Source organism: Mytilus trossulus, unplaced genomic scaffold (genome assembly GCF_036588685.1).
Source record: "Mytilus trossulus isolate FHL-02 unplaced genomic scaffold, PNRI_Mtr1.1.1.hap1 h1tg000070l__unscaffolded, whole genome shotgun sequence".
NCBI classification, from domain to species: domain Eukaryota; kingdom Metazoa; phylum Mollusca; class Bivalvia; order Mytilida; family Mytilidae; genus Mytilus; species Mytilus trossulus.
This window is the reverse complement of record NW_026963294.1, coordinates 923,240-950,124: the sequence shown is the minus strand read 5'-3', so window position 1 is coordinate 950,124 and position 26,885 is coordinate 923,240. Positions and strand designations below refer to the sequence as shown.

At 33.8% G+C, this 26,885-nt stretch overlaps 1 protein-coding gene across 1 annotated transcript in view; it reads left to right on the top strand.

Annotated features, from left to right (window-relative positions):
- LOC134699513 (uncharacterized) overlaps positions 1 to 26,885 on the top strand; it is an 84,814-nt gene that overhangs the window by 17,268 nt on the left and 40,661 nt on the right. Inside the window, exons 4-5 of the mRNA XM_063561112.1 lie at positions 1,496 to 1,585; positions 2,956 to 3,031. Of these exons, the coding sequence (XP_063417182.1) occupies positions 1,496 to 1,585; positions 2,956 to 3,031 (166 nt within the window). The remainder of the gene's footprint in view (positions 1 to 1,495; positions 1,586 to 2,955; positions 3,032 to 26,885) is intronic.

The following is a 26,885-nucleotide window of genomic DNA, read 5'->3' as shown; positions in this document are numbered from 1 at the left end:
GAGAGCCTCTAGTTCTTGTTTCACGACAATAACTTGTGTGTAAGTGCATGGATCTTTATGAAATTGTACTGCAAGAATCCATATCACAAAGGGAAAGCTGGGTTTGAGTTTGGAGGTAATTGCTCTAAAGGTTAAGGAATTTGGGGCCAAAAAGGGGCCAAAAAACAAGCATTTTTCTAGTTTCCAGAAAATAACTTGTGTTCAAGTGTACGGATTGCTCTGAAATTGTACTGCAAGGTACCATACCTCAAAGGGAAGGTTGGGATTGAGTTTGGGGGTGATGAATCATAAGGGGGTTAAAAGAATTTGAGGGGGGATTTTTTTTATTTTTTTCTTTAAAATTTTCCATTTTTAATTGGTTATTTCTGATTTATATATTAAAAGCAAATAATAATGATATGGTTTGAATAGGTAAATTAAATTTTTTTAAGTTCTTAGACCACATTCATTCTGTGTCAGAAACCTATGATGTGTCAAATATTTAATCACAATCCAAATTCAGTGCTGTTTCAAGCTTGAATTTTGTGTCCATACTTGCCCCAACTGTTCAGGGTTGGACCTCTGGGGTCGTATAAAGCTGCGCCCAGCGGAGCATTTTATATTATTTAACAAAAAAATGTTTTTAATTACAGACTCTTTTAAATGTCGGTATAATTGTAAATGTTTTTTTTTACCGAAAATATAAGATGCATCGATTTAAATTATATAATAACAATGAATAATTTCTGTTCCGTTTACGATATTTTCAAAATCTAAATAACGAGTACAATATAGGAAAACAGAAAAAGAAAATGTAAATATACAGGAATACATTAATTCTACACATATAATAAGAATTGGTGGACGCCCTATAGTGATCAGTCTGTCCGTTCGTCTGTCCGTCTGTCTTTCTGTTCGTCCTTCCGTAACAAATTGTGTCTACTCTATATCTATGAACCGTTATCTTTTTAAAGTTTATACTTGACATGTATATTAACCAACACCAGAGGGTGTGTCATAATGTATGTACAAATTCCTAGGTCAAAGTTCAAGGTCAAAAAAACTTAAGTTTCAGTTGACAACCCCATGTGCTATGGTAAAGATCGTGTCCACTCTATATCTTGAGAACCGTTATGATTTCAAAGTTTATACTTGACATGTATATTAACCAACACCAGAGGGTGTGTCAAAAGTCAAGGTTAAAAACTTTGGTTTCAGTTGACAACTCCATGTCCTATGGTAAAGATACAATTTTTTTTACCATACATTATTTCAGCGGGGCCCAGAGAGATGGCTCCCATCTCAATGATGTCTAGATTATTCATGCTCTTAAACAGTAAAATCTCAAATATTGTTCATGTATCTCTTTATTATGTCACTTCATATTTGTTGTTGGTTTAGGTTGACTGGATTTATGTCAAGTATTGTATAGGTAAAATTAGTACAACAATTGCCTATTATTTAAAGAAGATGTATATTTGTATGATTGATAAAAGAGTTTTTGATTGTATTTCAGGGTGAGACTCCTTATGATATGGTAACAATAGAAAGCGATGATTATGAAGAGATAAAAAGGAAGAAGAAAGAAGTGATGGACTTCCTAAAGGTAAATATTCTGTCTTAATTAATAAGAGATATTTACAAATATGTTGACAGATTGTTAGAGACACAACAGACTTGGTACATTGAAGTTACAATAAAACGGTTGCCTGTTGTTTTTAATGTCATTGTAGTATTTGTTGTCAGTTAACAATGTACCCGGTAAGTTGACAATTCCAAGCTTGTTGCCTAATATAGATGTTGGCATATGCGAAAGACAAATGTTTGAAATCAGTGTCTCATCTGTTGGATGTCTCTTATTTTTTGTGTCATTAGCTGGCTATCTCCTAGGTATATACATCACATCATCTCCTTTTATGTATACATAATGTGTATCTCTGTGCGGAAAAGTTGATTTACATGTTTATGCAAATATGTAATAATCATATACTAAAACAAAAAGCACATCTTAACAAAATGTTTAGTATGCTGTCAACCTGTGTATAGATTTTAAAGCTTTCAGTATGTAGCGAGTAGACAAAGCCACCTACATAGATAAAACCTCTATGAAATGAGTAAACTCAGTAACGTTAAGTATGTTTAGTAGTTACCTTCTGTTATTGGTATTTTACTACAAGACATTACACATGAATTATAATTGGCAGGTAGAAAGATTATACATGTACGATTCAGTATACTAAGAGTAACACCTGCTTTCTATGAAGTTAAAAACATTATAAAGCTGTAAATGTTGAAAACACTGTTGGAATAGACAGGCTCTGACAGGGATTTCGAATTAGTGATCTGACACCTTTACAGAAATAAACATGGTATCACAAAAATCAGAAAACAGCCTAACACCAGAATTTGTCCTTTTTTTTGCAATTAAACAATGGGAGAAATAAGAACAAATATAGTAACACATACTTTAAGAAATTATGTATTTTCTCCATTATGATTATGGTTGATAAAACTACTGTTTTTAACTTGGCAATAGCTGCTTCTGAAACAAATCAAAATAAATAAATAAGCATAAACCTAAATTATTTGAAAAAGAAAGAATATTACAAAATTTTAGTAAAATTTTATTTGTTGTCCCTTATTTTAGTTATTCAGATTGATGATTCCAATCGCCGTAACACAACCATGTCTGTGGTCTTTTATTCCCTCTTTCTCCATAAAGACTGGTTGTCAGAATAATTTGTCTGACGTGTGTATTTCTTGATCTTGTGCATTTCCAAACATCATGTGCAAATTATGGGCAAGTTTGAAATTGTTCTTACAATCTTTATTGTCAGTGGCAAAAAAGGACTTTAGGATAGATATAAGATGTGGTATCGATTGGCAATGAGACAACTCTTCACAAGAGATCAAATGACCCAGAAATTAACAATGAAAGGTCACTCTACTAGTTTATTACATGTTTTTCTTTTTTAGACTGCCATGTCAAAGACATCCCAAGAATTGACTCCTGACAACCAATCACAGGAACCAGCAGCACCAGTAGTTGGAGGTAATCATCTAATATTAATTATTCAGATACTGGCTGAAATAATAACTACTTGTTTCTAATTACGGAGACCTTGATGTCTGCTAACAATGGCGGTACTATCATTCCTACTGGTTCATCACACAAGGCAATTGTCTATGTTAATTATTATATATACTGGCTGGAATGACATGAATGATGTATTGTTACTTATTTCTAATATATGGAAACCTGCATATAACCTGTATAATGTTAAAAAAAAAGGAAAAAAACATTAATAGGAAAAGTAAAGTAGGCTATTGATGAAGATTGATTGATTACCAGATTAAAGATCATATTAACCTTAACATAAACTTCTCTCATTCTCATCCGATTTAGGGACTGTGGAATATTTATATGAGGGTGGGGCCGGTTCTTTCCTCAACCTGTTGATTACAGATCACAATATAACCTTAAATTCATTCTCACCCGATTTATATAACATTCTCAACCTGTTCAGTTGACAACCAAATCCAGCCATCGGCTCAACTGGATTTTACAGAATAAGTAGTTTTTGGCAAATTAATACATTGACACATAAACGGATAGACACATTGACCAGTTGACCTATTAGGTCCAAGGACACAGTTATCGTCCTTTGGTTTTCGTTGTCTACGACTACAGTCCCTAGTGTAAACAGTGTATAACTTGCATATTTTACTTAATACACTTTCCCAATTTATTTCTCGATATTAAATGCATGAACTATTAAGTAGGGGGATGTTATTACATGTCAAAAAAATTTGGGTGCTGAATCTTTATGTAAAGCAGTGAATTGGTCCAGTTCTAAAAGGTCAAATTTTATCACGTCTGAAGCTGGCAAACTGACTTTTACACCCCCTTAACACAGAATTGTCAATATTTTCAGTTAGAGCTGGGAGAAGTTTCTATAATTTTGATATTATTTGTCTCACTGGTAGTACACGACACTGTAAAAATCTTTTTGAGAAAGAGCAGGTGCGATTTTTTTAATTTGAATCTATTGTCTAAAAGAAATGCACTACGAAATAACTGTGTTCTCGGGCCATTAACAAATGGAAATATTAATCAATTGACACATTGGCAGATCAGCATATCAAAATTGAGGTATCAAATCCAAACATTGACACATAAACATATCGACACAATGACTAGTTGACACATTAACAAACTGACATATTGATACATTGACAATTCTAAAGCTTTTTACACATTGACACATTGAGAGATCTACACAAAAGCATACTCATACATTGATATATTGCCATGTTGACACACTGACAGATCATATAAAAACAAGATGTGGTATGATTGCCAATAAAACAACTCTTCATAAGAGACCAAATGACACAGAAATTAACAACTATAGATCACTGTACAACCTTCAACAATAAGCAAAGCCCATCCCGCATAGTCAGCTATAAAAGTGACAAATGTAATTCAATTCAAACGAGAAAACTAACAGCCTAAATTATGTACAAAAAAATGAACGAAAAACAAATATGTAACACATCAACAAACGACAACTACTGAATTACAGGATCCTGACTTTGGACAGGCACATACATACAGCATATGGCAGGGTTAAACATGTAAGCGGGGTCCCAAACCTCCCCTAACCTTGGACAGTTGTGTAACGGTACAACATAAGAACGAACTATAAAAATTATTTGTAAAAGGCAACACATTACCATATTTATACATCAACACATTGACATATCGACACACTGACAGATCGACACATAAACAGGCTCATACATCAACACATTAACAGATGGATTCATCAACACATAAACATATCGTCAAATTGACATTTCAACACATTAACAGATTCATATATCAACACATTGACATATTTTAACACTGACAGATTAACACATTAATAGACTGAAACATCATATCACTGACAGATCAACACATTAACAGACTTCTACATCATAACACTGACAGATCAACACATTAACAGACTTCTACATCATCACACTGATTGATCAACACATTAACAGACTTCTACATCATCAGACTGACAGATCAACACATTAACAGACTTCTACATCATCACACTGACAGATCAACACATCAACAGACTTCTACATCATCACACTGACGGATCAACACATTAACAGACTTCTACATCATCACACTGACGGATCAACACATTAACAGACTTCTACATCATCACACTGACAGATCAACACATTAACAGACTTCTACATCATCACACTGACAGATCAACAGATTAACAGACTTCTACATCATCACACTGACAGATCAACACATTAACAGACTTCTACATCATCACACTGACAGATCAACACATTAACAGACTTCTACATCATCACACTGACAGATCAACACATTAACAGACTTCTACATCATCACACTGACAGATCAACACATTAACAGATTTCAACATCATCACACTGACAGATCAACACATTAACAGACTTCTACATCATCACACTGACAGATCAACACATTAACAGACTTCTACATCATCACACTGACAGATCAACACATTAACAGACTTCTACATCATCACACTGACAGATCAACACATTAACAGACTTCTACATCATCACACTGACAGATCAACACATTAACAGACTTCTACATCATCACACTGACAGATCAACACATTAACAGACTTCTACATCATCACACTGACAGATCAACACATTAACAGACTTCTACATCATCACACTGACAGATCAACACAATCAACACATTAACAGATTTCAACATCATCACACTGACAGATCAACACATTAACAGACTTCTACATCATCACACTGACAGATCAACACATTAACAGACTTCTACATCATCACGCTGAGAGATCAACATATCAACAAACTTTTACATCATCACACTGACAGATCAACACATCAACAGACTTCTACATCATTACACTGACAGATCAACACATTAACAGACTTCTACATCATCACACTGACAGATCAACACATTAACAGACTTCTACATCATCACACTGACAGATCAACACATTAACAGACTTCTACATCATAACACTGACAGATCAACAGATTAACAGACTTCTACATCATAACACTGACAGATCAACAGATTAACAGACTTCTACATCATCACGCTGACATATCAACACATTAACAGACGTATACATCATTACACTGACAGATCAACACATTAACAGACTTGTACATCATCACACTGACAGATCAACACATTAACAGACTTCTACATCATAACACTGACAGATCAACACATTAACAGACTTCTACATCATAACACTGACAGATCAACACATTAACAGACGTCTACATCATCACACTGACAGATCAACAGATTAACAGACTTCTACATCATCACACTGACAGATCAACACATTAACAGACTTCTACATCATCACACTGACAGATCAACACATTAACAGATTTATACATCATCACACTGACCGATCAACACATTAACAGACTTCTACATCATCACACTGACAGATCAACACATTAACAGATTTATACATCATCACACTGACAGATCAACACATTAACAGATTTATACATCATCACACTGACAGATCAACACATTAACAGACGTCTACATCATCACACTGACAGATCAACACATTAACAGACTTCTAAATCATCACACTGACAGATCAACACATTAACAGACTTCTACATCATCACACTGACAGATCAACACATTAACAGACTTCTACATCATCACACTGACAGATCAACAGATTAACAGACTTCTACATCATCACACTGACATATCAACACATAGACAGACTTCTACATCATCACACTGACAGATGAACACATTAACAGACTTCTCCATCATCACACTGACAGATGAACACATCAACAGACTTCTACATCATCACACTGACAGATCAACAGATTAACAGACTTCTACATCATCACACTGACAGATCAACACATTAACAGACTTCTACATCATCACGCTGACATATCAACACATTAACAGATGTATACATCATTACACTGACAGATCAACACATTAACAGACTTGTACATCATAACACTGACAGATCAACACATTAACAGACTTGTAAATCATAACACTGACAGATCAACACATTAACAGACTTACACATCATCACACTGACAGATCAACACATTAACAGACTTCTACATCATCACACTGACAGATCATCATATAAACATACTTCTACATCATCACACTGACAGATCAACACATTAACAGACTTCTACATCATCACACTGACAGATGAACGCATTAACAGACTTCTACATCATCACACTGACAGATCAACACATTAACAGACTTCTACATCATCACACTGACAGATCAACACATTAACAGACTTCTACATCATCACACTGACAGATGAACACATAGACAAGTAGACACTCAAACAGATTTAACACATTGGCATATCGAAACACTGACAGTATATACATAAAACATAGCTGAGAGGGTGATAGAGCAGATTGGTACCCCAAGAAAACATTGTCAACCGCTGCAAAGCCAAGGTTGACAATACTTTTTCGATGGGTACCAATCTATCACCCTCACAACTATGTGTTATTTCATTTACTATACTGAATGTCCTATCATTATTGTCTTTTACAGACGCATTTTATTCAAAATTATTTTCCATGACGTCACGTTCATAACAACGTAACGGATATTAGAAAAATCAACAGAACTTCAGCAAGATGTTTTTTGGTTTTTTTTGACAGTTAAATAATAGAATCTAAGCCAAAAAATAGAACTTAAGCATTGTCTTTAATAACTTGATGTAAATTCAATTCATTGTCTTTTAAATAATTGATTTTTGATTGGTCTGGACGAGAGGGTGGCATTCAAAACAAATGTCCCTCACTCAGTCATGTGATAAAGTAAATTAACACCCTGGTATTAGCCAATCGTAATATGGCATTTTAACGCGAAGTATAATAAATAGACATATTAACCGACTCCTATATTAACACATTAACATATTGACACACTGACATGTCAACACATTAACAGACTCAAACAGATGCATTCATTAACACAGACATATCGACAAACTGACATTTCAACACATTAACAGATACATATATCAACACATTGCCATATTGACACACTTACAAATTAGCACATTGACAGACTCAAACAGCAACACATTGACGTATCAATTCATAAACAGATCAACACATTAACATACTCAAACATGAACAAGTTGACATTTCAACATATCAACACTCTGACAGATTAAAACATTAACATACTAATTTATTGTTTTGATGACAGAGAGATCGCTGGCAGCAAACTTCTAATTATGGCTATAAGCCCACTGTGGCTTGATAGGAAATATGTCACAAGGCATTGCTTTATATCACACATCTCTTTTATCAGAAGAATAAGACCACAGTGACTTTATCGGTAATATGCCACAAGGCATTGCTGTATATCACACATCTCCTTTATCAGAAGAATAAGCCCACGGTGACTTTTAAAGGAAATATGTCACAAGGCATTGCTGTATATCACACATCTCCTTTATCAGAAGAATAAGACCATGGTGACTTTTAAAGGAAATATGTCACAAGGCATTGCTGTATATCACACATCTCCTTTATCAGAAGAATAAGACCACGGTGACTTTATAGGAAATATGTCACAAGGCATTGCTGTATATCACACATCTCCTTTATCAGAAGAATAAGACCACGGTGACTTTAAAGGAAATATGTCACAAGGCATTGCTGTATATCACACATCTCTTTTATCATAAGAATAAGACAACAGTGACTTTATAGGAAATATGACACATGTTTTTTGAGATCTCAACCTTCCCCTATAAATCTAGCCAATGTAGAAAAAACAAACGCACAATAGTACGCACAGTAAAACTCAGTTTAAGAGAAGTCCGAGTCTGATGTTAGAAGATGTAACAAAAGAAAATAAACAAAATGACAATAATACAAAAATAACAAAAGACTACTAACAGTTACTGACATGCCAGCTCCAGACCTCAATTAAACTTATTGAAAGATTATGTCTTCATCATTTGAATATCAAGCACATTCCCTCCCGTTAGGGGTTTAGTATTATACCATCATAAAATATATCAGGGGTTAAAAAATCCACTAGCCCGACGCCCGGGACTACAGCATTTAGGCCTCGGGCATCCAAATTTGTAACCCAATATGCCCGACGGACTAGTGACAAAAAATTCTTGGCGTATCTATAGTAGAACGGGGAAACTCCCCTCATCACTTTTCTATCTAAGCCAATCGGATTCGACTACGTCATCAGAATGTTAACTTATTTCGTACAAGTTTTAAAATAAAACAAATAACTCTGAATGGATTCGAACTTTCAATATCGATGTCTCAGTAAAGGCTTTATATGAAACCTGATTGCATCTCCTTCTGAATAATTTATTGCAATATAAATGTGAATCCTTTTTGGCAGCAGAAACCTGACTTTTGTCAGATATAACTTTTGAAACATGTTATGGACGCCATTTTGTTATTGTTTACTTACTGTAAAGAAGCCTCCAGAACCATGATCTAATCATTAACAGACTCGGAAAACTTGAATAAAACCAACATCAGTATACCGCTGTTCAAAACTCATAAATCCATGGACAAAAACAAAATCGGGGTAAAAAACTAAAACCGAGGGAAACGCATTAAATATAAGAGGAGAACAAGTACACAACACTAAAAATGTAACACACAGAGAAATGGACTGAGCATCAGACAAAATCCCACGAGAATAACAAATATAACATCAAAACCAAAAACATGAATTTGGGATAGACAAGTACCGTGACATGTATTGTCGCAATGTAAATTTACACTAGAAATAATAGAAATCAAACTACGCAACGCTAAAATGTAACAAACACTAAAACGAACAATAATATAACAATGGCCATCTGCATGACTTGGTACAGGACATTTTAAAGGGAAAAATGGTGGGTTGAATCTGGTTTTGAGGCATGCCAAGCCTTATACTTTAATGGAAATGTTAAATATAACATCGAATGACAACATACAGGACTACAATACAAATAAATAGGAGAACATATTAGACAACGAAACACATGATTAATAGATAACAAAAAGCAAGTCCAAGTGTTCCAGAGCATAATCCCAGATAGCCTCTATTGTATCAACCTACCTATTGTATTTATTGTGAACTTATTCTCGTCCTGATTATGCATGAACTATTTGCCACTGGACTTTAAGCAACCAACAATCAATCAATCGATGTTTAAAGAAATATTATTTTTTTTTACAAATACAATTTCAGTTCAGTTAAAAGGCCGTGCTTGGGTTGTAATCTATTTAAGGCCACAATTAGCTTACCTGTAATAAATGTAAATATGGACATTACTGAACTTCGTTTATAAAACAATTATAAAAGATAAAAGCTATTGATGGTGATATTTATTCACAGTAAATATTAGTAGTTATAATTTTATATTCTGATACATAATTAATCAGCTGCTAAAAGAAACGTAATTAATCAGCTGATAATTCTTTTAAACAAACGCAATAATGTATCTGGTAAAAAGACTTGTATCTTGTCGGGATTTGGGCAACTCATTATTAAAGAATATTCAGTGAATATTCAATTATCAATTACTTAAATATATATTTATCTCCTAATGCCAGTAATTGTAGTTTGAATAGTTTTGAGTATCCAATTTGCACAAATCTACTGTAAAATGGATAAAAATTGTTAACTTTATTGTTTTAGCAGCAAACTCTGAATTTGTGAGGCATACTAGGGCTAGCGGGTCAGTTTTTCTGGGCTATTAGTTCTTCCAACAGGGCTAGTGAAATCATGCTACCAATTAGCCGTGGGCTAGTGAGCTAATACAAAATTTCTTAACCCCTGTATATGAGAAGAACATAACCCGTGTCATGCAAACAACTGGTTTTATAATAAATGTGTTTAATTCCGATGCAAAGACCCTATTATGTATAAGTGAATCAATATTAAGCTTCCCGTTATTGATATAGATATCAAGATCGAGGAAAGGGCAGTGGTCATTGTTATTTTTAGCTTTATTCAAAGTAAGTTCAACAGGATAAATTTCTTTAGTATACATACTGAAGTCGGCATTATTGACATGATTGAGAGCCAATATATCATCCAAATATCTAAAAGTATTGTTAAATTTTTGCATCAGATGGGTATTTGCTCATTTTAGTCATAAATTGTAACTCATAACAGTACAAAAACAGGTCTGCAACAAGTGGTGCACCGTAAGTCCCCATTGGAATTTCAATAACTTGACGATATACGGAATCTCCAAAGCAAACAAATGGACCCATTGGTGGGCATAGACAAAATATGTCCACCAAATTCCAATGCTCACTGTGAGCACGTCCAAATGTCCACAACGACTGTAGTGTATGCTGTGTCAAATGTGTAATCACAATTTGAATTTAGAGCCCTGCCAAAATTGAATGATGTGTATATACTTGCCCCAATTTCAGAGTTAGACCTATGCAGTCCTGTGGAGCATTTATTTAATTTGGAAAACATCAAACATTACCAATTCAGTTAGCATTATTTCCCAGTTAAATGATATTTTTAACCGATAGTGTTCTATGCATTGACATTCAGTTTTCTCAGAATGCTTGTTTTCTTTTTTAGCTCACCTGTCCCGAAGGGACAAGTGAGCTTATGCCATCACTTGGCGTCCGTCGTCGTCCGTCGTCTGTCGTCTGTCGTCCGTCCTCTGTCTTCGTCCGTCGTCGTCTGTCGTCGTAAACTATTTCAAGAATCTTCTCCTCTGAAACTACTGGGCCAAATACTTTCAAACTTTAACTGAAAGTTCCTTAGGGTAACTTATTTATAAATTGTATCCGAAGTTTTGATCTATCAACAAACATGGTCGCCATTGCTAAAAATAGAACATAGGGGTCAAATGCAGTTTTTGGCTTATAACTCAAAAACCAAAGCATTTAGAGCAAATCTGACAGTGGGTAATATTGTTTATCAGGTCAAGATCTATCTGCCCTGAAATTTTCAGATGAATCAGACAACGCGTTGTTGGGTTGCTGCCCCTGAATTGGTAATTTTAAGGAAATTTTGGCTGTTTTTGGTTATTATCTTGAATATTATTATAGATAGAGATAAACTTTAAACAGGAATAATGTTCAGCAAAGTAAGATTTACAAATAAGTCAACTTGACGGAAATGGTCAGTTGACCCCTTTAGGAGTTATTGCCCTTTATACACGGTGTATATTCATAACGCTTCCTTTCCGATAGAATCGGCGTTTCTGCTTCCTTTCCGATACTCTAACGCTTCCTTTTGGAGTTTCGATGACGACACCGCACAGGAGCACGAGCTTAACATGAGTAATGCAGCGGTCAAGAGGTAAGTTAAATAAAAATATGTAGCTCACGGAACATTTGAATGTGTTGTCTAAATTTATAACAAGTCGATTTCATTAAAAACATAATATAAATTAGTTTAAACAGTTCCACAATCTCAGCGTCGTTGACGATTACAGATAAAAAATACATTTCTTTCCTTGGAAATTATTTTAAAAGCATGAAGCGTATTGATTCGCAAACGTTTCATTATATTTTAACTTATCAAATGACTTTACCTTGTGTCGTTAACCTGAAACATCCGTAAAAACTCCTTTTTAAAGAAATCCAGGAAACACTTCCTTTCCGATAAACCCGTCACAGCGTCAAGTGTGGAAACGCTTACTTTCGGAGTCTAAGGAAACGACTCCTTTCAGATTCACGTTTAAGTAATGTTATTTTAAAATACAATGTAGCCGTACGTGCAGCATAGGAAGTAAGCACTGACTACTTTAAGCTATTGCTTTTACGATATAAAAAGTATAAGATATGGACTTTGTGACAATGAGACAACATTTCATAAACATAGAAGATGATAAAATGTCACCGTGAATGATCATATTTTCGGTCCCTCAAGGATGCATCTTCGATCATCTTCCATATCCTCTCTTATACATAAGGCAGAACTTTGTATTTTGGCATTATTTGAAGAATAAAAGGCAGATTCTTAATGAAATGCATACACATATACACTGTTACTTTCAGAAAAATCAATTTTAAAAGAAAAAAGAGAGGACTCTGGCTTCATGCACCGAAGAGAGCAAAAATAAATTTGATATTCGAAGAAAACCAGACGACACCGGACACACATTCAAGACAGCTTACGTCTGAAATTGTTAAAGCTCCTATTAAACGCCAGAATGGGTCAGCCTGGAATACAAGGAGAAGACTTTTCCCCCCTACTTATGAAGAAAACACGCAAGATGAAATCCTGCTACTTATTCCCTCAGTTTTGAAAAATTTAAACAAAGAGGGATTGAGGGAAGATTTTTATCTCTTATTAAAAGGCATTAGTTCTGGCAAATTTCCGGTCCACAACATCGCTTTCAGATTGCTCCTTGATGTTGCGAAATGGTATTCATTGAAAAGCACCACACAGATGGAATATGGATGTGATTCGATGAAGTTTTGGAAGGTCGTTTATCGTTTATTTCATGGTAAAACCTTACGTTTCATGTCGGGTGCAAAGTCGGTTGGCCAAGTAATAGATGGGTCCTCTTCTAAAGGATTGTACGACCCACAGACAACAAAGATCAATTTTGCTGTTCCAAATATCAATTCCATTAACAACTTTGATCTTGTTGAAACACACATCCCTAGAGAAATAAATCCTGGTGTTATTGTCCAAGCCTTAGAATTCATGCCACGCGACAAAAATTATGTCTTATCAGTTGACGGAAAGAAGTTAGCTCCAGGTTTAACAAATACTCATGGAGATCAAGACTTATTTGGCCATGAGGAGGGCAATTCACTCCAGGATTTGAAGGACCGCCTTGAAGCAGAAATTCAAGAAGTTGAAACTGTGAAACAGGAATGGAACAAAATGAACGACACTGATAAAAAGGACAAACTAATAAATATAGTTAGCATAGTTTCAATCAGGATTAAGGAGTTGCGATTGCTTTTCCAAAACCAGACTTTTGCGTTAAGAAAGTTTTATAAAGAGGCCGGAGACGACTGGCGAACTTCCCGCTTTGTTTATGCCATCAGCAGTGTGCAAGCCGTTATATATCAGATCAAGTCAATTGTAAGAAGACTTCTCCAGACAAACAAAATGATTTTTGAATGTGTTGCAAGAATAAACAACAGCAGTATGTCATTTGTATGTGGCACAGAGGTGGATCAATATTCACAAGCTAATTGGATTTCTCTCAAAGATACTGAAGATCTCCCAGAAGGTTTTTTAAGTGATACAAGGTACGTAAAACAAAGGTCTCTAGAATGGTTTGAAAAGAGGAAACAATTTAGATTGACAGGAAGCAAATTGTATGAGGGATTAGGGCTTGATAGCTTGAAAAACCTTCATAAACATTACGATAAAGTAATTAGGAAAAATAATTTAGAAGAAACCGTATCAAATGAAGTCCAGGAAAAAATGGACCATGGAACGAAATCAGAGATTCACGCTATTGCGACGTTAGCTACACAAATTTTACCTGTATATTACCCAAGTATGAGTTATATAGAAGAAGGTGCATTCATCATACACAACAATGAGCAACCGTTTATTATGGTGTCACCCGATGGGAGCATTGGTCGTCAAGATTTAGGATCAACATATGAGAGTCCAACTCCAATACTTACCTGTGAATTTAAGTGCCCATTTCCTAATGAGAATACAGTACCAGTCCATTATGATATTCCATTAAGGTATTTATTGTCTACGGTTCAATGTAATTACAAATAAGATATCAAATACAGATTTATAATGCATTCTGTTTTCTATATCAGCACTATTGGTTATTTGTTCAGTCCCTTGGGCTTTTTTTGAATATACTGTAATATTTATTATTTTAACGAAAAAAGACTAGGCAATGGCAGCCAAAGTACATCCGACGAATTTGTTTAGAATGAGGAAAGTTTCAAAGTTTAATGAATATAATTATTACAAACTAACTTCCAACTGTCAAAATGGTTAATCTAAGTATGTTAACTATAAAATACTACTCGTAGTTTTTATTTATGTGATTATCCGTCCAATTTTTTAAAGTTTTATTTAAACATTTCTGATTGCTACAAAACAAAACAGTTAATGATTATATGATAACATATGCAAAACACTATAGTGATTTAAAAGGTGTTATCAGCATTGTAGCCTCGTGAGTGACATCAAAAGTAAAATGCTTTGAAATATCTTATATTTCAGATATATTCCACAGATACTTGGTGAGATGGCATCGACACACACTTATCATATTATATATTTATCCTGGTCAGCAGAGTCATCAACAGTTTTCCGAGCAAAGTTTGATGAAGATCTTTGGGAAATGATGATGAATGAAGCTATTGCTTTGTATGGGCAGACCATACCGAAACGACCAACACGCGTATCGGAAAATGCAAAAGAAATAAGGCAAAAAATGGTCACTTATAGAAAAACATGTGTTGAGTTTCTTTGTGAAATTCCGTCCATCAAATGTACATCAAATGGAATATCACAAACTACCACTGAAACACCGTATGTATTTCTACTGCCTGTACAAAGGGAAAATGAAGATACCGAATCAAACATTGAAAAATATTAACTGAATCTGTTTTTAACATAAAAGAATCTTACCAAATTTGCAGGCGAAAAGCAAGCGAAGTACTCGTGTGGCTTTCAAGTGACTCTGACAGGCAGTGGCATCCTGAAATGCCAAACTCGGTACCAATTGCTTACGCTATGAAAGGTTATAGTTTGTCAACAAATATCATGCGATCAATGCATGATAATATTTTGGAGGTATGCTCAAGTTATGGAATAAATGTGATTTGCAGTTGCTTTGACGGACAATGGGTAAAATTAGGAACACGAAATGGTAAGAACAAGCCTATGACATTACTTCAATTGCAGAAAGATGTCTGGGAAAAAGCAAAGAAAACAAGTAGAGAAAATATATTAAATGCCTTTGTGAGCATACCGGTCGTCAGGAAAGTTGAAACCGATTTAGTGTCAATGAAGTCTAATTTTGGCTCATTATCAGTATCTTGTCCATTATACGCCAAACTTATTAATGCGTTTCGAAACCAGACACACATTTCTCAAACTTATCCAAGCCATTGTGAAATTGGGGATTCATCAGATAGCATTGAAGAGGTAACGGATGATGGTAAAATAGACGCATTTTCCAGTCTACCCGATGATGCGCTAGATATAATTAATGACAACGAAAGTTTTTCTACTGCATTTATCACTGACATTATGGGAACATCAGAAACCAGAGAAGGCACTAGCATCACACAAGTAGAGCATCAGCCTGTTACAGTAGAGAGCAGTACTTTACATCTGATAAACAATGAACAAGAAATTGAATTAAATAATGAAATTTACCAGAAAATTTGGGATGACCTGAAAGATCACCAAAAATCAAGTATCCAGAAAAAATGGAAAGACAAGTGTTCAACTGATTTAAAAACTGCCGTAAAGGATACACACGGATTACGGAAGTTGACACACGATGAACTGAATGTCATTATTGAACATACACATGCAATGCAAAAGCAAACAGGCATAGTAATCAAGAAGTCATGGGCTATTAAAGAAAAATCTAACGCCATAAGTAAACTAATTGGAAATGGAGAACAAATTGTGTCTGAGAAAACTGTTAAACATTTATCAAAATTGACAGAATTTGCTTCAAGAGCACTAAAATCCTATAGCCGAGCTAATTCCAAGACCGTTCCGAAACAAACTTTAAATGTCATTTATGCAACACTCATTTTTCCAAGGGAGCAACAACAGTGGTACGATGATGCTCCCTTTAGCCAAAAATTGAACATTGAAGGAGTGGGGTCAACTGAAATATTTTCTTATCCAAATTACAACAGTAAAACTGAGAATTTTGAACCGATGTGTGTCGATGCTCACCATCTTTTAGTGAATTTAAGAGTTAAAGTTTGTAAAGACGGTGTTAAAGGTATTAAAAAAGATGCTTGGCATGCTGTCGCACAAAACAGGGACATCATAAGTAAGAGTTTAGTGGTTGACTTAGTAGACAAACAAAACAATGCATACGCTCTAAAAACATTTTCTATTGAAGTAGAAAATGAAATGCACAATTTAGGTTACACAAATGAGGCAGACTTTTGTAGCATAGTTAGAAATTGGTACGAGGCTGAAGATAGTCCCGGTATTTCAGCAGTTAATAGAGCTAATATGAGATTGCGCATGAAACAGTTTTTGCTATCAGATGTAGACTTCGGCACCTTTCCACCTTATGGAATGTTCATCAAAGGGTTTAGTAGAATATCATTTGAAGGATTTTTGCAAAAGATTGACACTAATATACAACTCTATGCACTGACGAACACTGGAACGTACAACCAGCGATCAATATCTAGCTTAGCAAATGAAACTTTTTTCGGAGAATTAAGCCAGATGGAAACAACAAGACTGGGATGTCCAAAGGCTGTCAGTATACCTCGCTTGATGTCAACTATAACAGAGATTCTTCACTGCCGCAGCGACCCTTCTGACAGGTAACAGTATAATTAAACAGATTTTCTTTACCATTCATTATTGGGTTACTGTCAAAATATGTTTATATTTGTTTGTTAGTATCTTTTATAATAGTTAAATAACAAGTGTAAAAAAAAATGAAAGAAATAAGCTAAAAAAAGACTGCTTGCTTGTATTACTAGTATCCATTTGTAGTTAAAGGTTCATAAAACACTGATAACTTTTATACAACAAATGTACATTATTCTTTTTTTACATTTTTAATATAGGTCGTTTAGTATAACATCAGCAAGAAAGTCTGTCTATCCAGTACCACCATTGTTACAAGGATCTGGCACCAATGAATGCTTGCAGAATACACCTCTATCTGATAGTATTGAATACGAAAGCGGCAGAATACAAAACATTCCATTAAAGTATGATTGCCTTATATAAACGAATGTTAAATTGAAAACATAAAGATGTCAGGCTAAAACATTTTCCACTCAAGAAAGAGTTTTGTTTACTTACAAAAGACTGCCTCTGTGTTCACCGCGAGTATTGTAGGCTTTAGGATCGTGTCAAGCCAACTTAAAGACTTGAACATTCGTAATTGCTGCTTCTCTGCCAATCACGGGGCATTAAATAGTTTAAGTAAAAGACTGGTCGACCCCAGGGGTCAGAATAATGTGTCAGACGTAAGGTGACATGTCTTCTATTCGAACTGTTACATTATGAGAAAACACGTTAAAATTACGGCTTACCACAAAACGGGTTCATATTCATTTCTCAATATCATGCTTTCTTCCTGAATATTCACCTGACTTATTTATAGGGAACTTGAAAACAAGCTTGTGTAACTTATACCTATTCATCTTCACTGTGCATCATACTTGCCACTGGACATAAAATAACCGTCCATCCATCGTCATTGACGGTCTGATCGAAAAGATAAAAAGTCAATTGTACTTTTTAGCTGAAAACCATGGAAAAAAATCAATGCTAGAGGTAGAAAATCCAAATGCATTTTTAGTTAAATGATGATAGAGCCAATTCTACATATATTTCACATCAGTCCATTTATAGGCATTTGAAAATACATATAAATAAGAAGATATGGTATGAATGCCAATGAGACAACTCTCTATCCAAGTCACACGTTATAAAAAGATAACAATAATAGGTCAAAGTACGGCCTTCATCACGGATCATTAGCTCACAACGAACAGTAAACTATAAATGGCACAACAAAAACCAGTGTTCACAATTCAAACAAGAAAACCAATTCCTTATTTATTAACATTAAAGGCAAAATAATTTTTCACTAAAATTTATTGAAATATATCATACTACTAGTTTTAATCCAAATAATACATTATATTTATTTTTACAGGAACCATTTTTTCGATAGTTCTTTGCGGAGACGAAAAAAACAAAGACAGGCTAAGAAATCTGATATTTCAAAACCTCAAGAAGTAACTCGTGGATTTTTGCCAATAAGACAGTATCATAAATGTGATGAGAGTAAAATTCTTCCTACAACTAGACTTGGAATAGATCTTTCTTAGATAAATTGGGGTGGTGGGGTTTGGGTGGGGTTTTATCTAGTATTTTACTACTCTTACGCGATTAATATAACATTTTGTACTTATATCGGTTAAGCTAAATTACCAGCTAGTTTGGGAAAGTTGAACTTGATTACATATTTGAATCAAGACCATTTGTTTGATATGGAGAATTCTGCATGGTTTGAAATTGGTCTCAGTGGATGAACGTCTTTTTATCATCTTAATAACATCAGAAGTACTACAACCATCAATAGCTATACACTAGAGTGTGTTTTTTTATTACTGAAAGTTGAATACATATTCTTTTTAACGTTAAAATAACTAAATTTTATTATTGTAATTGTACTTTAATAACATGATTCTTAACAGTAACAAAGTGTTTCTTATTTCTTATATTAGTATACTGCTCATAAAATGTATTCTCATTGTATTTATTTTCTAGTGCATTATCCTGAAGTTGAACGATAAATTAAATTATTTTTAATGACATAACATGAAAGGTTAATTTCTTTTATAAAACATGTTGCCGAAATTGAATACTGAATTAATAAAAAAAAAAATGAACATATAATGTAACCAACTAGCATGTAAGTAAATGTCAATAAAATCAGAATAAATTTCTTTTTAATGTCCTGTATTCTTTGAATGCTTATATAGCCCGGATCTGTTCTGGTAAAAATTACCGCATACGGTACACTGGTACCTATCCGGGTTGGTATGGCTTTTCATATGTTCTTTCAGATATTTCATGGATTTGAAAACTTTCCCACAGGTGTCACATTTATATGAGTAGTCAGACTTCTTTTTTCCACAAAGCCCTTGGTGAACATTTCGGCTGCTTTTATACTGGAATTTCTTTTCACATTTGGAACATTCAAAATTTTTTTCATCATCATGGCCTGCCTTATGTCCTTCAAAATCACCCTTGTAATTGAAACCTTTGCCACAGTTGGGGCATAAAAACCGGAAGTTGTTAGCATGACCTCTTTCATGATACGCTAGTCCAACTTTTGATTTATAAGTTTTACTGCATGTTTTGCATTCATGTGTTATATTTTTATGTACAGAATTAACGTGCCTTGCTAAGTCATAGCCACTAAAAAACAGTTTGCTACACTCATTACAAGTTTTCATGGTGCCATCATGTTTCTTCATATGTCTTTTGAGGTTACACTTTTTGGTAAATTCTATTAAGCATATTAAACACTTGATTGAAGATGGTGAGCTACTTCTCCCATCTGTAAACAAATCAGGAACCTGATCTTCAGTATTTGGTTCTTCTACATCAGAAGTTAAAAGTCCCTCTGCTACTTCATTGTCATCATCTGACGGCAACAGCTGTACCCCCAGATAATCCAAAATAGTTTTATCTACTGGAACATTCATCTGAAAATATATAATTGATAGTTTCTGTTATGAAAGATTTTGACATCAGTTATCGTCCGTCTATTATTTTTTCCCTCCGAAACCACGAAAAAAATTTAAACTACCCCGAGCATATTATTAACAAGATGGATGATAAAACAAACAAAAAAAGGAAAGAGGATAAAATGGCGATTTAGACCAAAAAACAAACCCTCTCCTGTAAAATTATTTGGTCACTCTGTAATTATTTTTATTTTTTTAGAAATGATGCTTGTGATATAAAGAGAAGACAGCTTTTGATATAAACTCTATGTATACAGGGTTACGGATAATTTCTGTAATTTCGTAAATCAGGCAGATTATATAACCATGTGAGAGTACTAGTAATAATACATTAAAAGCCACATTTTTCGCAAACACTAGAAAACATATATAGTGATTTCTGCATAAAGGAAACAAACAAAGCATGCAACAACAACGCTTAGAAGTGCAATTTTTCATCTTGAATAGTTTGATTTCAAGATTAATTTAATAGTTTTATTTGGTCCAGGCATATCAGAAAAGTTCAAGAAGATTTCTTGGAATGTGAAAAATTAATAGACAGCGGACGCCACTACGCATTATTTAACAAAGCACTATTTCAAATCCTAATTTAAAACTTAAAATGAGAATCATCCGAAAACTTGAACAGAGAAAGAAGCATGAGAGCAAAATAATCTTTGTTTTTGTATTTTATATTAATTCTCATATATTTAATACTAGTACACGAAATTTCGGTCAGCTTAGAGGCAAGTAGAATTTCTAAAGCATGTTTCAGAATAGTGTAACTTTATTTTTTTAGTTCCCTACCAACAAAGGTTTGTCTTCTGTCCGTCCGTCCGTCTGTGAAATCAGTTTTCCGTACACTTTATTCAAGATTAGAGATATTGGTTTGATATTTAGTATAATATTACCATGAGAAGTTGCAGATCAAGCCCTAATGTTGTTCCGATCTGATTACTTTTTAGCCCTTAGACTTAGGAAATCACATGTTATCTGTTTTTTTGCATTTTTGCTGTCATGCTCGAATTTTAAAGTTTAACCATTAAGAGTTATAGGTCAAGTTAAAATTTAGTTTTGGTCTGATGATTTTTTTTTTTGCAGAGTTATGGTCCTTGGACTTAGAAAATTCTCGCAAATAGGGTTGAGATCTCAAAAACCAAGTTTCGCCCGCCGCATTTTTTCGCCTGTTCTAAGTCAGGAGCATCTGGCCTTTTCAGTCTGTTCAGGGTTTGCCCTCTGTGGTCGTATTCAGCTGCGCTCGGCGAAGCATATTTTTATTATTACTTTGTTATGAAAATGGACATTTCTAGTCTTGAAAACGATTTTGCTCAAGTGCACTCTCAATTATTGCAAGTACCATTCCCCGTCGCATCCAAAGAATCTACTGGAATGTATCGGTCAATGTGGATTAGTTTTTCTATATAATTTATCTTAAACCGTATCTCTAAATTTCTTTAAAATGATATGCATCAGTGTCAGTAAAAGTAGAAAAAAAATCGATATCAATTATTAAAAAAAAAAGAATTTATTATGGAGTTCATTTTGTATTACTTTAGATTAATGAATTATCAATAATGTGTGTTATCAACATTAAGGGTTGATTATTAACAGGGACGCACTGATTATCTAATCGTGAATTTAAAAAAAGACATTATGAAATACGGAATTTCAATGCCATCAATGTCTCAGGATTTGTAATCATCTTAGAACGTCAAATGTTTTGCGTGGGTGTTATCACGTCGCTTTTGTACAAATTGAAAATATGTTGATTAGACGCAATTTTTAAAATCCTGAGTTGACAGACAAGACAATTCACATGAGGTTTGTTTATATAATTTATTAAGCAATGAAGTCGGGGAAAATCAAAAGTTATGAATTAAAATTTACACAGATCTAATTTTGTTGCATAATTTCAACAAATGTTTTTGCAACACAATGATGATCAATGCTTATATATGAGATCTATCGTTTTGAATTGTATAAGCACCGGGACAGCAAAACCAGTGTCGGATCCAGAAATTTTCTTAAGTGGGGGCCCACTGACTGACCTAAGAGGGGGCCCATCCAGTCACGCTTCAGTGACTCCCTATATAAGCAACCGAATTTTTTTTCCAAAAAGGGTGGGGGCGGGTCCCAGCCCCCTCCCTTAATCCGCCTCTGAAACCGTTTAAACAGAGTTGCATAAATCCACAGTCACAGTTTTTAATTTATCTGAAAGGATGCGTTTCCTAGTAACTTTATCTCAAAGGAAGCGTGTCCACACTCTGAAAGGAAGCGTTTCCAGACTCTGAAAGGAAGAGTTTTGGTCGATGTACACAAAAACAAAAGTTTTTGCATGAAGGAAAGTGTTTGAAATCATATAATATATACAAAATGTAATCTCCAAACTTATATTATAGTCTTATTAATTGTAACTTGTGATAAACGGTCAAATGCTCTTGCAATCGTTACTTTTATTTTTGATAAACTTGTTGTACTCGTCGACGCTGTTGTAGTGTAAACTCGTATGCTTTTTGTAATCGATTGTAGACATCAGCAAATCTTTTTTGGGGTTCTTGTTTATGTACTTTGTTCCGTCACCTATCAATTCTTTCAAAAATATTAGTATTTCATTGATAAATTGGCATAAAAGAACACCTACCATACAACGTTGTAATCTTTTTCTGTGTACAGTATCGGAAAGGACGCGTTTTCTGACTCGGAAAGGAAGCAAAAACGCCGATTCTATCGGAAAGGAAGCGTTATGAATATACACCGTGTTATAGTCGATTTTTAACCATTTTTTGTAAATCTTAGAAATCTTTTACAAAATTCTTCTACTCTGAAACTACTGGGCCAAATACTTCCAAACTTTAACTGAATGTTCCTTAGGGTATCTAGTTTGTAAATTGTATCCGAAGTTATGATCTATCAACAAACATGGTCGCCAATGCTAAAAATAGAACATAGGGGTCAAATGCAGTTTTGGTCTTATAACTCAAAAACCAAAGCATTTAGAGCAAATCTGACATGGGTAATATTGTTTATCAGGTCAAGATCTATCTGCCCTGAAATTTTCAGATGAATCAGACAACCTGTTGTTGGGTTGCTGCCCCTGAATTGATAATTTTAAGGAAATTTTGCTTTTTTTGTTTATTATCTTGAATATAATTATAGATAGAAATAAACTGTAAACAGCAATAATGTTCAGCAAAGTAAGATCTTCAATTAAGTCAATATGACCAAAATTGTCAATTGACCCCTAAAGGAGTCATTGCCCTTTAAAGACTTTTTTCACAATTTGTTCATCATGTTGACTTACTTTAAAAAAACTTCTCCTTTGAAACTGCTGTATCAATTTCAGCCAAACTTAGGCTAAATGAGTTTCAGAGTATCTAGTATACATTTTATATTTTATTTCCTTGTATGTCAAGAAACATAGCTACTATGGCTAAAATAGAACATAGGAGAAAATGATTATTTTTTTGCTTTTAAAGAAAATAGGATGATCCAAAAAACATTTAAATAAATTGAAAAGCCAAAATAATCATTAATGAGAGATTTAACCAAAAGAATTAAGGTGAGTGATTCAGGCTCTTGAGAGCCTCTTGTTTTTTATTTGTCCTACGTAGTCGAGATGTGTTATGATACATCCTTGTACGTCTTTCTGTTCACTTTTATGCCTCTCTTTCTTTTTAGAGAATGACAATGCATTAATTAAATGCAACAAAAAAATTTTGCAATATTCGAATTGATTGAACAAATCTTCACTTTGGTTCAAAATTGTGACTGTCGTTGCATAGTTACTGTACTTCAGATGAATGTCAGTTGTTTATTCTCATATCGTGCTTTTACTTTTAAGTACTCTTGGTTTGATTAAGGACGTTTTCTACTCAGTTTCAAAATAACAAGCTTTTCATAACACTAGTATAAATTATACATTGTAGGTATATTGATCCAATGTCCATCCGTTTATAGTATGTATCACATTTCCGACCTTGCATTGATTACGTGCTACGAGTACAATGTTTCGAGTTTTTTCTGAATTATATTCCAGGTAACTCTCTTCAGAGGTCGTCCATTTTGTTTTTATTCTCAATGTTTATTTGTTTATTATTTTGTATATTTTATTTATTCATGTTATTATTGTACCTTTTATTTATTATTGTTCGTTTTATCATGGTATAGATCACTGGTTTTGGTTATAAGATTAAGTTTAAGATACGTTTCAATATGCATTTGTCATTGTCAGCGCACCTTTCTTTGGTTTTAGTGTAACTGTCTAATTAATTTCTATTGGGAGACATTGATTTATTTCAAGTATTCTTAACGATTTCCCCAATGTTCCTGTTTCTTTTGAATGCTATTGTATGGTTTTTTTTATCGAAGAGATTTTTGAACTGTGTGTTGTCTTGAATTAAATGCCAATGTTTTCTTATAATGGTTTTTAAATTTTCCGCATTAGCGTGGTATTGTGTTATGAAATATATATTATAGTTATCTGTGTTTTTGTTTATGCTTGTTTCTTTGTTTGTTAATTTATTTAATCTTTCTGTATGGGAAATATTTCTTAATATTTTATTTACAAAAGCGATTTTGTAACGTCTTGTTTAAATTTCTGTAAATATGTCTATTCTTTCATTAAAACTGTCAATTTCATTAGTAAATTGCATTAGGATGTTGTTTGTGTTTGCTATTTCGAAAAGAAGTTTAACTTTTTCCGTAGTAACTTGAAATAAAATATATCCATCACCTTGCATACGGTTATGAAATAGTATTTTGTTTTTGTGTGGAAAGATATTTAGAATTTTATTTATTTGTTGGTATCATGGCTATATCTGAGATTTGAGGACTTGCTACATGTCCTTGGCTAGCTCCTATAATTTGCCTGTAACATTTTTTGTTGAAGGTAAATTCATTATTAAGGAGAATTAAGTTTGTTATTTGTAGTAAATAGTCAAAACTGGTTTTATTATGTTATATATTCTAGGTTTTCATATATCCCCGTGACACTGTTTAAAGCGTCAATAATTTCGCTAAATCTTAGATTTGTGTAAAGGGATGTGATATCATAAACCACCAGTAAAGTATCGGTTTCTATCTTTGATTTTTCGGGTAGATGTATGAAGCTACCTGTATCAGATATGTACGTAGTTTATGTTTTAACTATTGGTAATAGGAAGAAATCCAAATACCGCCCGATTCTTTCTAATGGACCGTTGCACTGTGAAATGATTGGCCTTGCTGTTACTTGTATTTTAATTTCAGTTTGTTGTTTATAAATATCTTTCAGTAATTCGTTATTCAGTTTATGGATTTTATGCAGAAAGTAGGCAAAGGGTGTTGTTATATATTGGTTTTCGAATTTGATGTAGTTAAATGTTATTTCGTCTAAGTAATTGTCTTTGTTCATGTTGTACACAATCTCATTAATTTTATTCATGGTATTTTTTATGTTGATTTCTGATATTTCAATATAGTGTATTCCGTCATTTAGGCATTATAGGAAAGGTGTACTGACATAAGTAGTTTCTAAACACATAAGCGCCATGGAGCTTTCGTTAGTAGAAGCCATATTAACTATGTGTATCAGTGAGAAAAATGTAAAAGCATAAAAATGTAGTATATATACAAATACACATAATTAACAGCGCCTGGTGATGTTTGATAGCCTGACGGGTTTCGGTTCATAAAGGACCTTCATCAGAGGCAGAATGGTGGATTAATGTTTGCACCCTATTTATATAGATATGGTAACCGGCGGTTGAGTTAATCAACGGTTGAGTTAAGCCGCGGTTGAGTTAACCAGTGGTTGAGTTAACTTTATATTCCTTGTATTCCGTCATTTAATTGACGTTTACCCTAATCGGCGTAGTCGTTTTTATTTTGAACTACTGTTGTGTTGTTTGTATCTGCTTTATGTTTAGTAAGTGTTTCAATGTGTTGTAAAGTACGTAGACAATGCGTTTTTTCTTTCGTCATCTTTTTGGTTTTATTTGGTTTATAATTTGAAAGTGTAATTTTTTTTTGGAATATGTACTTTTCTATAGGATTGTCGCCTATAATAGGAACACTAAATTTAAACTGTTCTTTAAATGAATGATTTATTTTCGGAATAGTTTTGTATTCCTGAAAGAAATCCTTTAATCTTAGTTTTCTTTCAAATTTTTTGAAATCTTTGAGGATATTTGTCCTAGAGATTTTGTCCGTAGGTATAAACTTTAAGCCTTTTCCCAACGTCATAATTTCTGTATTTGTTAATTTTCTATTTGAGAGGTTCAAAACAAATTGTTTGGCAGTTTTTAGGTTGTTATTTTGTTTGGCAATATTTAATTGCTGTTTTTTGCAATCCGGTGTCCTGCACCACTGACCGCCATAAAATAACACAATAGTGTCACAGACCT